This window comes from Myodes glareolus, chromosome 5 (genome assembly GCF_982192425.1).
Source record: "Myodes glareolus chromosome 5, mMyoGla1.1, whole genome shotgun sequence".
NCBI lineage: Eukaryota > Metazoa > Chordata > Mammalia > Rodentia > Cricetidae > Myodes > Myodes glareolus.
The window spans coordinates 67,754,234-67,765,202 of record NC_142030.1 but is presented as its reverse complement, the minus strand read 5'-3'; the positions used below and the strand labels follow the sequence as shown (position 1 = coordinate 67,765,202).

Genomic DNA, 10,969 nt, shown 5'->3' with positions numbered 1-10,969 from the left:
ATCCCCCAAGGGGGGTGGTGTGTGGAGCCGAACGTGGGCGAACGTCCGCACTGGCGGGTTCGGACCCGGACGCCAGGCGCAGCGAAGCACCCGAGGGCTCGGAGGAGCGGTGGGCCCTAGCTTCCACCCAGCGGGGCGCGGCGCGGGGCGGGGCCACCTGGAGCTCCGCCCTCCGAGTAGCGGAGGTGCCTGGCGAGAGGGGGCGGGAGACGCTCTGTCCCACGCTCGCCCTGTGCTCAGTGGTTTAAAGATGGCGGCGGCGGCTGGGGTGCGGAGCCGCCGGAGGGGGAGGGAGAAGGAGAGTCTGTGAGTCGCTGGGAGGCAGCGCGGCGGCGGCTGTAAGGAGTCCTCGTGTGGAGCTGCCGGCGACTAGGGCCCGGGGGGCCTGGGCTTGGGCTGGAGAGGCCGGAGCGGCGCCAGGAGCTCCGAGGCCGGAGCAGAGGAGGAATGTGAGCCGGGGTCGGCGGGGGCGCGGGAGTACGCGAGCGGCGGGATGGGGCAGCAGGTGGGCCGCGTCGGGGAGGCTCCCGGGCTCCAGCAGCCGCAGCCGCGCGGGATCCGTGGCAGCAGCGCAGCCAGGCCCTCGGGCCGCAGGCGGGACCCGGCGGGGCGTACCGCAGACACCGGCTTCAACGTCTTCACCCAGCACGGTGAGTGTGTCCGGAGCCGACGGAGGGCGTGAGGGGGGGCCGGGGGTGGGGTGGGGTCGGGGCGAGATGCGAGGCGGACGGGCAGCCCTCGGGGGCAAGGGCTGGAGGGGTGCCCACGAGTGGGGGCGGAATCTGCTGCCATCTGGGCCAGTCACGGGAGGCGAGGCACTCCCCTCCCCCCGCACGGCTCGGCTCTCCAGCCTGGCTGGCAGCGTCTGGGGGCGGCGGCGGCAGAAAGAGCAAGCAGGGGTCTTAGGGACACAGGCTAGACTGTCTGCTGTCCTGGGACAGGACGGGGCGAGTGTGGAACGAGGGTTGGTGTCCCTAGGGAGGGAAGAATGAAGGCAGGTATGAACTCAGGTTCTGGAGGTGGGAGGATAAACCGGTTGTTAACGACGGGAACGAGTCGTGCCCTGAGGAATTGGGAAATAGGTACTGCATCTTGAGATCGTGGCATATTCGGTGTGTGTTTTATTAATCAGGCACTGAGCAGTGTCCGAATGGTGAGCTGTGAACCCTTTTTAGTGTCTCTTTACTTTCAATTAGAGTATTTTCCCTAAACTAAAAATGAAAGGCTCTGCCAAACCACCCTGTTCTGTGTGTCTAAGTAGGACCCAGGATTCTGAGATGGCTGGCAGGGTTGTTAGATGGGTGGGTATGGCTGGGGCTTCCGTTTGGATAGGAATGTGAGTTTTCTTTGAGCCGCAGTTGCGTGTACATAATATGCATAGGTCCTCTAGGTCGTATGGAACTTGCGCCGTCTCATAGCGTCCTCAGAAGAGCTGTCTCTAAACTATTTAAAATTATATTTATTTCGTGTGTGAGTGTATGTGTGCGGGCGCGTACATGCAGTGTTCAGAAGACAACTCGGGGAATCCCTTCTCTCCTTCCACCATGTGAGTTTCAGGTATTGAACTCATTCATCATCAGGCTTGGAGACAAGTATCCTTACTTACTGAGCCGTTTTGTTGGTCCAGTGTCTCTAAACTCTTAATAAATACAAATTTTGGGCACATACTCTATTAATTTGTGTGTCTTTATTATATGCTCTAATAATGTAGTTAACAAACAGAAATGAGTATAAGAAAGAGTGCAGTAGGAAAAATTGAGTATAGAGTTCTGTAAATCAGTGACATTGCACACAACTTGACCGAGGCACTGAGTTCAAGCCTCAGCAGCAGCAGCAGCAGCAAAAAAAAGAAAAGAAAAGAGTATTACTATTTTTTCCCCCTGAGGCCAAGTGGATTCTTTTGTTCCTCTGTAGTGTTGTTGACCCTTTTTCAGAGAACTTTCCTAGGGAGGGCAGACTAGAGAAGGGGGAAAATGCAGAAGATATCCTAAGACCCTCAAGAGGCTGCTGATGTAGATGTGACTTCTAGAGAAAGGACTGGCCCGTATAAGCTGGTTGAGAAGTAGCAAAGTTCAGTTTCACTGAGAATACATGTAGAAGCAAAGTAAAGGGTAAACACTGCCCCACACATAGCTTGGGGAGAGGGAAGGTTAAGAAGTGTAAACTAGTCACAAGGAGGAGGTGACGATAGATGGTAGCATGCCAAAAAGAGGTCCCAGCGCTTTATAGCTGTTGGTTGAGTTGTGTCTGAGTTCTGAATTTGGACTCTTTTGTTTCCCTTTTCCTTTCTGAATTTTTAAAAACCGGTTAAAATTTTTGTGTTTGGGTGTTTTGCTGCATGTATGTCTGTGTGCCATGTGCCATATGCATGCATACCTGATGCCCAGAGAGGCCAGCAGGAAGGCATCAGGTCTCCTCCTGAACTGGATGGTTGGTGAGCTGCCTTGTGGGTGCTGGTGATTGAGCCTAGCTCCTCAGGAAGAGCAGTGGGTGCTCTTAACCCCTGAGCCATCACTCCAGCTCCAGAGTTGTTTCTTAATGGAGGAGGTAGGTGATTTGGAGCCATCTGAGTTTTAAGTTTTATATGCTCACTATTAAAGATGTGCTTGTGCAGCACAAGGTATGTGAATTTATATGCAGGGGGCTATTCATAAAGTGTTTATTGACATGCTGAAACATTGGGAACAGGGTTAACTGCTTTCAGGAAGAAATTCATATGGCTTTGCTTTATGGGGTTACTGTGTTAAGTGTGGTCCAGTGGGCAGCGGTGACCCCGTCCTTCTTTTGCCTGTAAGGAAGAAGAAGTTGTGAATAATGGACAAAGAGGGTTTTGAAGGCCACACTTGATTTGGACCTGTGGAGCTGGAAAAGAGCAGATTAAGCAAAAGACAGCTAAACAGTGGGATGTCGTGGATGAAATAGTCAGGAGACACTAGAGTAAAATTGTGATACAGAGCCTAACTGTGCAACCTTGGCTGGCCTGGAACTTACTATGAAGAGCAGGTTGCCCTTCAGGCTCACAGAGATTGGCCTGCTTCTGCCTCCTGAGTGATGGCCTTAAAGAGGTGTGCCAGCATGCACATGTGTAGGGTCTTTGTTTAGTGGAGGCCACCCTCCGACTTGCAACCCCTACTCACTCAGACTCAGATGCTGGTATTATGGAAGTGAGCACCCAGCTGTCATCATTGAGTTTGTCTGTGGAAGAGCTGCCCTTTAAGTTTGAATTTAATTACTCTTAATTGAGAAATAACAGGAACAAAACCTTTAATTGAAAGAGACTGGATTATGGGAACTCTGGCAAAAGTTTCATCAGTTTAATTGATTGGCTGTAGTTTATAGATTTTATCAATAAACTCAGGTATGAAATATAACGCTGGGAACTTGACCTTAAAGTTGGTGGATTAGCAGCAGTGGGTGTAGGCTGTGAGTTTTGTTCATTTAGTGAGTACGAGTGCTTTTGAGTACCTGTTGCACTCTGAGGGCCTTGTGAATGTTGAATGTGAGTCCTTCATGAACTTAAGGGACTTGAACCCCCGCCTCCCCCCAAGACAGGGTTTCTCTGTGTAATAGTTCTGGCTGCCTTGGAACTCGATTTGTAGAACAGGCTAGCTTTGAACTCTCAGAGATCCATCTGCCTCTGCCTCCCAAGTGCTGGGATTAAGGACTTGATTCTCAGCATTCTCTTTGGCATTGTTGAAGGTGGGAGCCCTGGGGCCCTTGTGTCAGTATTTGAAATCTGACTGTTTATTTCCTGTGTGACCCTGGGCTAATTATATATTGGGCTCAGCATTTGCAAAATAAGAATTATAAGAGTACTCAGTAGTTTATCAGTTAATATATGCAAAGCATTTAGAATAGTGCCTTACACATATTAGGAATTCAGTGTGATGGTGCACAACTGTAGTTTCAGTACCTGGAGGTGGAGACAGGTGGATCTCTTTGAGTTCAACGCCAGCCTCGTCTAAAGTGAAACTCTCTCTCTCTCTCTCTCATATATATATATATAATTTTCACTATATTTCAGTGTGTCTTACCTCTTGTCATCATCCTTATTCTTTTTATTTTATGTGCATTGGTGTTGCCTGTGTGTATGCCTATGTGAGGGTGTCAGAAACTTTGGAACTGGAGTTACAGACAGGTGTGAGCTGCCAGGTGGGTGTTAGGAATTGAACCTGGGTCCTGTGGAAGAGCAGCATGTGCTGTTAACCACTGTGCCATCTCTCTAGCTCCTATTCTTATTAAAAATGAGGATGTGTCAAAGTTAAAGTCAAGGTTTATGACTGGGATAAATGATTTTATTAGCAAGGTTGAAAGTTAGAAGCAGATGGATAGGATGTGAATATGGTAGCCAAAGACTAGTATGAAAAGAGTCGAAATAATAAATACTGGAAGAAATAAAGGTAAAGTAAGTATTTTTAATTTTGTGGGATGGTAGACTGGGGGATTGAACTGAGGGTCTCATACAAACTAGACAGTACTCTACCACTGAGCCAATATATATCCGTTACATTCAGACTACCACATTTCTAACAGTAGTGCCCACGAAAGATAAACTGTCCCACCTGGGAGGCTGAGGTTAGGAATGTGAAGACATTCTTTGCTTATACTTAAGGAGACAAAAATGGGTACTTCAGAGGACTAGGGAGATTGCTCAGTGGTCAGGCACTTGCCCAGCATGTCCAGTCCTGTCTTTAACCTCTTGTGCTGTTTTAAAAATAGACAGACAACTGAGGCTGAGGCTCTGAGTTTAAGGCCAACCTGGTCTACATAGCAAGTATACATTTGGCATTGTTGTGAAAAACTAATCTCGGTCAACATGGAACTAGTATATAAATCACTATCCTATGCCTATAATCCCAGCCCTTGGAAGCTGAGGCAGATGAATTGCTGTGTATTTGAGGTCAGCCTGCGCGTATGCAGTGAGTATCAGACCAGCAAGGGCTGTGTAGCAAGATTACATCTCAAAACACTGGGAAGAATTTGCTGTCTTGAGTTTATTGAATTATTAGCTTGTAAATCCATAACTAAAAGGTTTGGTGTAGAGCTGGAGAGATGGCTTAGTAGTTGAATGCTTGCTGCTCTTACAGAGGACCTGAGTTTGGTGACTAGAACCTAGTCTAGGTGGCTCATATCAGCTTGTAAGTCCAGCTCCAGATGATCTGATGCCTTCTGGCCTCCTCCAACACTTTTAAACACCCTGCCCCCTACTACTACGGAAAATAAATCTTAAAAGCATAATAGAGCCGGGCAGTGGTGGCTCATGTTTTTAATCCATGAACTCTGGAGACAGAGGCAGGCAGATCTCTGTGAACTTGAGGCCAGTCAGGTCTACAAGAGCTAGTTCCAGGATAGGCTCCAAAGCTACAGAGAAACCCTAAAAAAAGTGTGATAGACTCTTGAGTTTACATGTAGATGTAAATTTTTTAGATTATTACTTTGCTAATAATTTTTAAATTATTATTAAATTGTTATTGTGTGTGTGGGTATGTGATGTGTGTTTGAGTGCAGAAGTACATGGAGGTTAGAGAACAATCTTTGGAAACTCTTTCCCTTCTTTCATGGGTTCATGTCATCAGGCTTACACAGCAATTGATTTTGCTTGCTGAACTGTCTCACTGGCTCTCTATATAAATTTTAATGTAAATAATATATATATAGATGTAAATAATATATCTCTATCTATCTATCTATCTATCTATCTTAGAAAGTTTATCAGAGCCCATGATTTTTTTTTCTTTATCCAAGAGTGACAATTTTTTTCATTGTTAATATTGTGAGTAAGCTGTTAAAATGATTTGCTTTGCCAGAAATGTTTTTAGAAATGTAATTTAAAAGGAATGAAATAGTAGGCCATATTTTGGTATGAAAGAATGAGATATTATATGACTTGTCAGTTTTTTAATTGAAGCTTTATAGTTGAGCTGATGTTTTGTGTTGGTAATCTCTATTTGTCTTTTTGTTGTTTGTTTTGCTGTGTACAGTAGGCTGGCCTTGAGCTTTCTTCCTGCCGCCATAGTCTGCCTAGTGCTGAGATTACCAGTGTGAACCACCACGCCTAGCTGCTTACTCTACTTTTTAGTATCTGGCATACCTTTCAATAGTTAAAAGATGTCAAGTCAGTGTTGCTCCCTTCCTACCTCCTTTCTGAAAATTATATTTAAAAAACTCTAAATTATAAGGTTTTGAGTAATAAAAAATTTTAAGCTCACTATTTTAAATCATTGGAATTTTCTTTTTGTATTTATAGTGTATTCCCCCGCCCCCGGGTTTCTTTCTGTAGCCCAGGCTATCCTAGAACTCTCTGTAAACCAGGCTGGCCTTTGCCTCCCAAGTGCTGGAATTAAAGGTGTGAGCCACCACTGCCCAGCTCTATAGTGCATTTTTAAGTCTTTACAGAATAAGTTGTAGATACTCCAAAGTAAAATGATATTCCTGAAAGATAGCATGATCTGTTGTAGTGACCACTTACTGCATTTTGTCCATGGAAACATTCTCTATGTGTAGCCCAGGCTGGTATTGCTCTGTTTATAAAGACAGTCTCCTGTAGCCTAGGATGACCTAAAACTTGATAACTGAGGATGGCCTTGAATTCCCTTTTCTCTTGCTCCACTTCGCAAATGCTGAGCTTCCAGATGTGTGCCACCACATGGGACTTGCAGGCTGGTCTCGAACTCTAGTCTACCTCCACCTCTAAGCGCTGGGTTCTAGGTATTACCATGCCTTGCAGTAATCACTAATTGTTAGGAGAATTAAATATTTGTTGTTTTTCTTTTTAGTTTGGGTCTCACTCTATATCACAAACTGGCAGGCAACTCACCATGTAGGTCAGAAAAACTTAAAAAAATGTTTGGATGGACATAGTATATACCTGTAATTCCAGTACTCAGGTGGCTAAGGATTGAAAATTATGAATGTAGAAGAGTGTAAAATACCACCCAGGTCCTCTATTAGTAGAGTAAATGATTCAGAACTACTGAACAGAAGGGACAGCCAAGAGCTTACATCCCCAGCCATCAGTCAAAGAGAGCACATTGGGAATGCCTCTAGTCCTTTGAATCCTCAAAACCCTCCTCCAGTGACGCACCTCCTCTAACAAGACCACACCTTCTCTAATCCTTCCCAGACAGTCCCCGGACTGGGGAACAAAGATTCAAACATAGGAACCAACAGGGGCCCTCTCATTCCTCCCACCACTCTTTGTGTCCTTTGCTAGAACCTGAACTGAGTAGGTGTTCTTGTTTAAATCACACACATATACTTCCTTTTATATATTTCTGTAATAGTGTTAGTTTAAACATTTTAAACTGACAAGTAACAATTTTACTTGATAGAACTTGGTAGGTGAGGTTGAAGAGATGACTCAGGTGGAGTCTAAGGGCTCACTGACTGTTCTAGCTGAAATGGTGAGCTTCCAGTTCACTGAAAGACCTTGTCTCAAAAAATAAGGTGAAAAAAGATTGAAGAAAAACATCCTCATGTCAATCTCTGGCCTCCATGTGGGCCCATATGGGTGAGCTCACCCTCATACACATTCATGCAGCACAAACACACAGACATGTTGGAAAAAAAAGACAACAAAAAGAAAACTGTAGGTAGCTGTTTTTACCATGACATCAGAATATCCAGATAGGGAAGATTATCTGTGGTAGCATTTTTTGTCTTAGCATAAATATAGCTATCTGGAGGAGGGCATTATTTTGTATTTGCAACACTAGACTATATAATTGAAGCGCTTCAATGATCTAGTATTAGAATTTATATTGGCTGCCTGAAGTATCTCTCTAGTTTTATTTTTGCTGCACTGTACAATTTATAAGAACCTTTTTATTTCCAGATAATATGTCAGGCCTGTTCTGCAGGAACTTTTAGCTGCGTAGTGATCTTGCCAGCCCGGAGGATTTTCTCTCTTTCTGTATTAATGTAGTCTATACTTACTAATTGCACATGTTAATGACTCTAAGAGAATTTTTAGGTATAATTTAGACAGAACTGTTTTTCAAAAGCTGTCAATGCTCAGATAGCTGTTAGTGAACTTCTTTATTTAAGAAGTTAGAGGATCCTGCCCTGGCCTGGCCTCCAGCTGAGAGATCCTCTTGCCTGTCTCTGAGTGCTGGAATTAAAGGAATGCACCACCTTGCCCAGTGAAAATATTTATTTTTGTCCTTTATGTGTATGTGTCTGTGCGTGGGTATGTGCACATTAGTGCAGGTGTCTATGGAGACAGAGGCTTCGGATCTCCTGCAGCCAGAGTTGCAGACACTTATGGACCATCTGCTGGAAGCCAGACTCAGGTGTTCTTGAGAAGCATCTGCTCCTGACCCTGAGCGATCGATCTCTCTAGCCACCACCACCAGTCTTTAAAACAACAACAACAACATGTTCAAAACTTTTGAGCGTAAAAGTGAGATTTGTGTGTGTGTGTGTGTGTGTGTCTGTGTTTGCAGTAATTCTTTGCTAGTAAGCTCTGGTGTTTTGGGTTGCATGTGTACTCTGAGAATATCATACAGATTAGAAAGTTGTTTCAGTATTGCTTTTCAGTCAAACTTCCAATCAAATAAAAGCATAGATGAATATACATTTAATATAACAGCATCCCAAATTTTGGATTCCTTAAAGAAACAATAACTACATTGAGCTCTGGCTTCATTTTGCTTCTCGTAAATATGCTGAGTGTGCGGTGATTTGCTGGCTTCTCCACTGTGAGCTCTGCCAGTGTTGGGTTTTCACCAGCGTAACACAGCTCAGTAGGCTCAGGCCATTTGTATTCCCTGGTTTACTGTCCTAGGAGAGGACTGGCCTAGAAATCTTTCAGTTGATGTGGTCACGGTCAAAGGTAGCTTAATAGACAGTATATACGTGTATTTTTATAGTCTACCCTTCCTTCTATGCTAATTATAACAAACTGAAGAAATACTACTGAGTTAAAACTCAAGCTTGCCACTTAGTATTTTCTGGTTCCAGGTAATTATAAGAAAATATTCTATAAAAACTAACAATACATTGTTTGTATCACCCATCTGTCTTTATTTATAAAAAGTTTGATGCTCAAAGCTTTTTTATTACAGTAACTCTTTGATTGAGTTAAAGATTGCATTTCATGTACAAAGATACCTAAATGTAGAAAACTAATGTACCACAGAGGAGCTTGTACAGTAGTCAGCAAGTAGCTGGGCGTGGTGGCACATGCCTTTAATCCCAGCACTAGGGAGGCAGAGACCAGCCTGTTCTACATAGTTTCTGGACAGCTAAGACTATATAGAGAAACCCTGTCTTAAAAAAATAAGTTTAAGAGCTCCCTAGGTCCAAATGAGGAGCTGAAGGAAGGAGAACATGAGCAAAGAAGTCATGACCGCGAGGGGTGTGTCCACCCACTGAGACGGTGGGACTGATCTAATGGGAGCTCACCTAGGCCAGCTGGGATGGGACTGATGGAGCATGTGGTCGGTCAAACCGGACTCTCTGAACGTGGCTGACAATGAGGGCTGACTGAAAAGCCAAGGGCAATGGCACTGGGTTTTGATTCTACCGCATGTACTGGCTATGTGGGAGCCTAGTTTGTTTGCACCTTCCTAGACCTGGATGGAGGGGGGGGAGGACCTTGGACTTCCCACAGGGCAGGGAACCCTGACTGCTCTTTGGACTGGAGGAGGAGGGGGAGTGGGGGGAGAGGGAGGGAAATGGGAGGAGGGGAGGAGGTGGAAATTTTTAATAAAAAAATAAATTAAAAAAAACAAGTTTAAGATTTATTTAAAACTTTAAAAAAATAATTTTATGTTTCTGGGTATTTTGCCTACATGTATGTCTGTGTACCACATGTGTGAAGTGCCCACATTGACCAAAAGAGGCACTGGAGTGGCAGACAGGTTTGAAATACAATGTGGGTGCTAGGAATTGAACTGAGTCCTCTGGAAGAGCAGCTGGTGCTCTTACCTATCTTTCCAGCCCAGATCTGTAGGCACACAGTAGACAACCATTTATTATTATATTATTATCATCACTATTGTTATTGTTATTATTATTTGAAATAGTGTTTCTCTGTGTTAGCTCTGGCTTTGTAGACCAGGCTGGCCTTGGATTTATAGAGATCCACCTGCCTCTGACTCCCGAGTGCTGGGATTAAAGTCTTGCGCCACCACCGCCTGGCTATTATTATTATTAATTAACGTTTTGACTAGCATACAAATAAATAGATTTTACCCTGACATTTTCATGCATATGTCTTCAGACAGTAATAATATATGATATTTGCCATTTTATAGTACATAATTTATAGTCCGTGAGTGTGCTTTGAACAAACCGAAGCATTCTTTGAAGTTGTTGATGGGTCTAAAAAAAGTATTTCAAATCTGCTTTTATTCTCTTTATATTCTTCTCCCCACTTAATTGCCCTATTTTTAATGTAATTGTATTTTACCATATTTTTTTGAGACATTTTCATGTTGTAGCCCTAGCTGACCTGAACTCAGGTAGTTCAGGGTGGCCTTGAACTCTAGCCAACCCTCCTACCTTAGCATCTAGAGTGAGCAGCCTTTTAAGTCTTCAAGTAAAACTTTATCAATTCTATATCACTTTGTTTCTTTAAAAAAGTTTTATTTTGTTCGATAATTAACCCTGTTTAGAAAAATTTTAATGCTTTTATAAGTTCTTTGACCTAATTATTTCAGGACTTTTTCTTGAAATTATTAATTATGTTCAAAAAGAAGAGTCATCTTGGTGATGAGCTGTGGTTGTCAAGGCGTTTTCAGCCCTGAGCAAGTAGGTTTTCTTCTCCAGCCTAACAACACCCACTAGATCACTCACTTAACTTAGTGTTTGTTTTTGTTTTTTGATTCATTTGGTGTTTGTTTGTTTGTTGATAAGGTCTCGCCTTGTAGCCCAGGTTGGTGGTGACTTCAGCAATCCTCCTGCCTCTGTCCTGGGATTATAGGCATGAGCTAGCACACCCTGCTTATTTTTTGTTTCTTCTTAG

At 43.8% G+C, this 10,969-nt stretch overlaps 1 protein-coding gene across 7 annotated transcripts in view; it reads left to right on the top strand.

The window, feature by feature from the left end:
• The first annotated feature begins 249 nt into the window (after positions 1-249).
• Positions 250-10,969, top strand: part of Abl2 (ABL proto-oncogene 2, non-receptor tyrosine kinase) — a 93,428-nt gene continuing 82,708 nt past the window's right edge. For 5 of the 7 annotated variants that reach the window (XM_087906389.1, XM_087906385.1, XM_087906394.1 and 2 more), the window contains exon 1: positions 251-650. In XM_087906389.1, the coding sequence (XP_087762515.1) occupies positions 494-650 (157 nt within the window). In that variant the 5' untranslated portion in view covers positions 251-493. Of the gene's footprint in view, positions 651-10,969 lie in introns of all 7 variants that reach the window. The other 2 variants (XM_087906388.1, XM_087906384.1) reach the window with 1 other exon arrangement.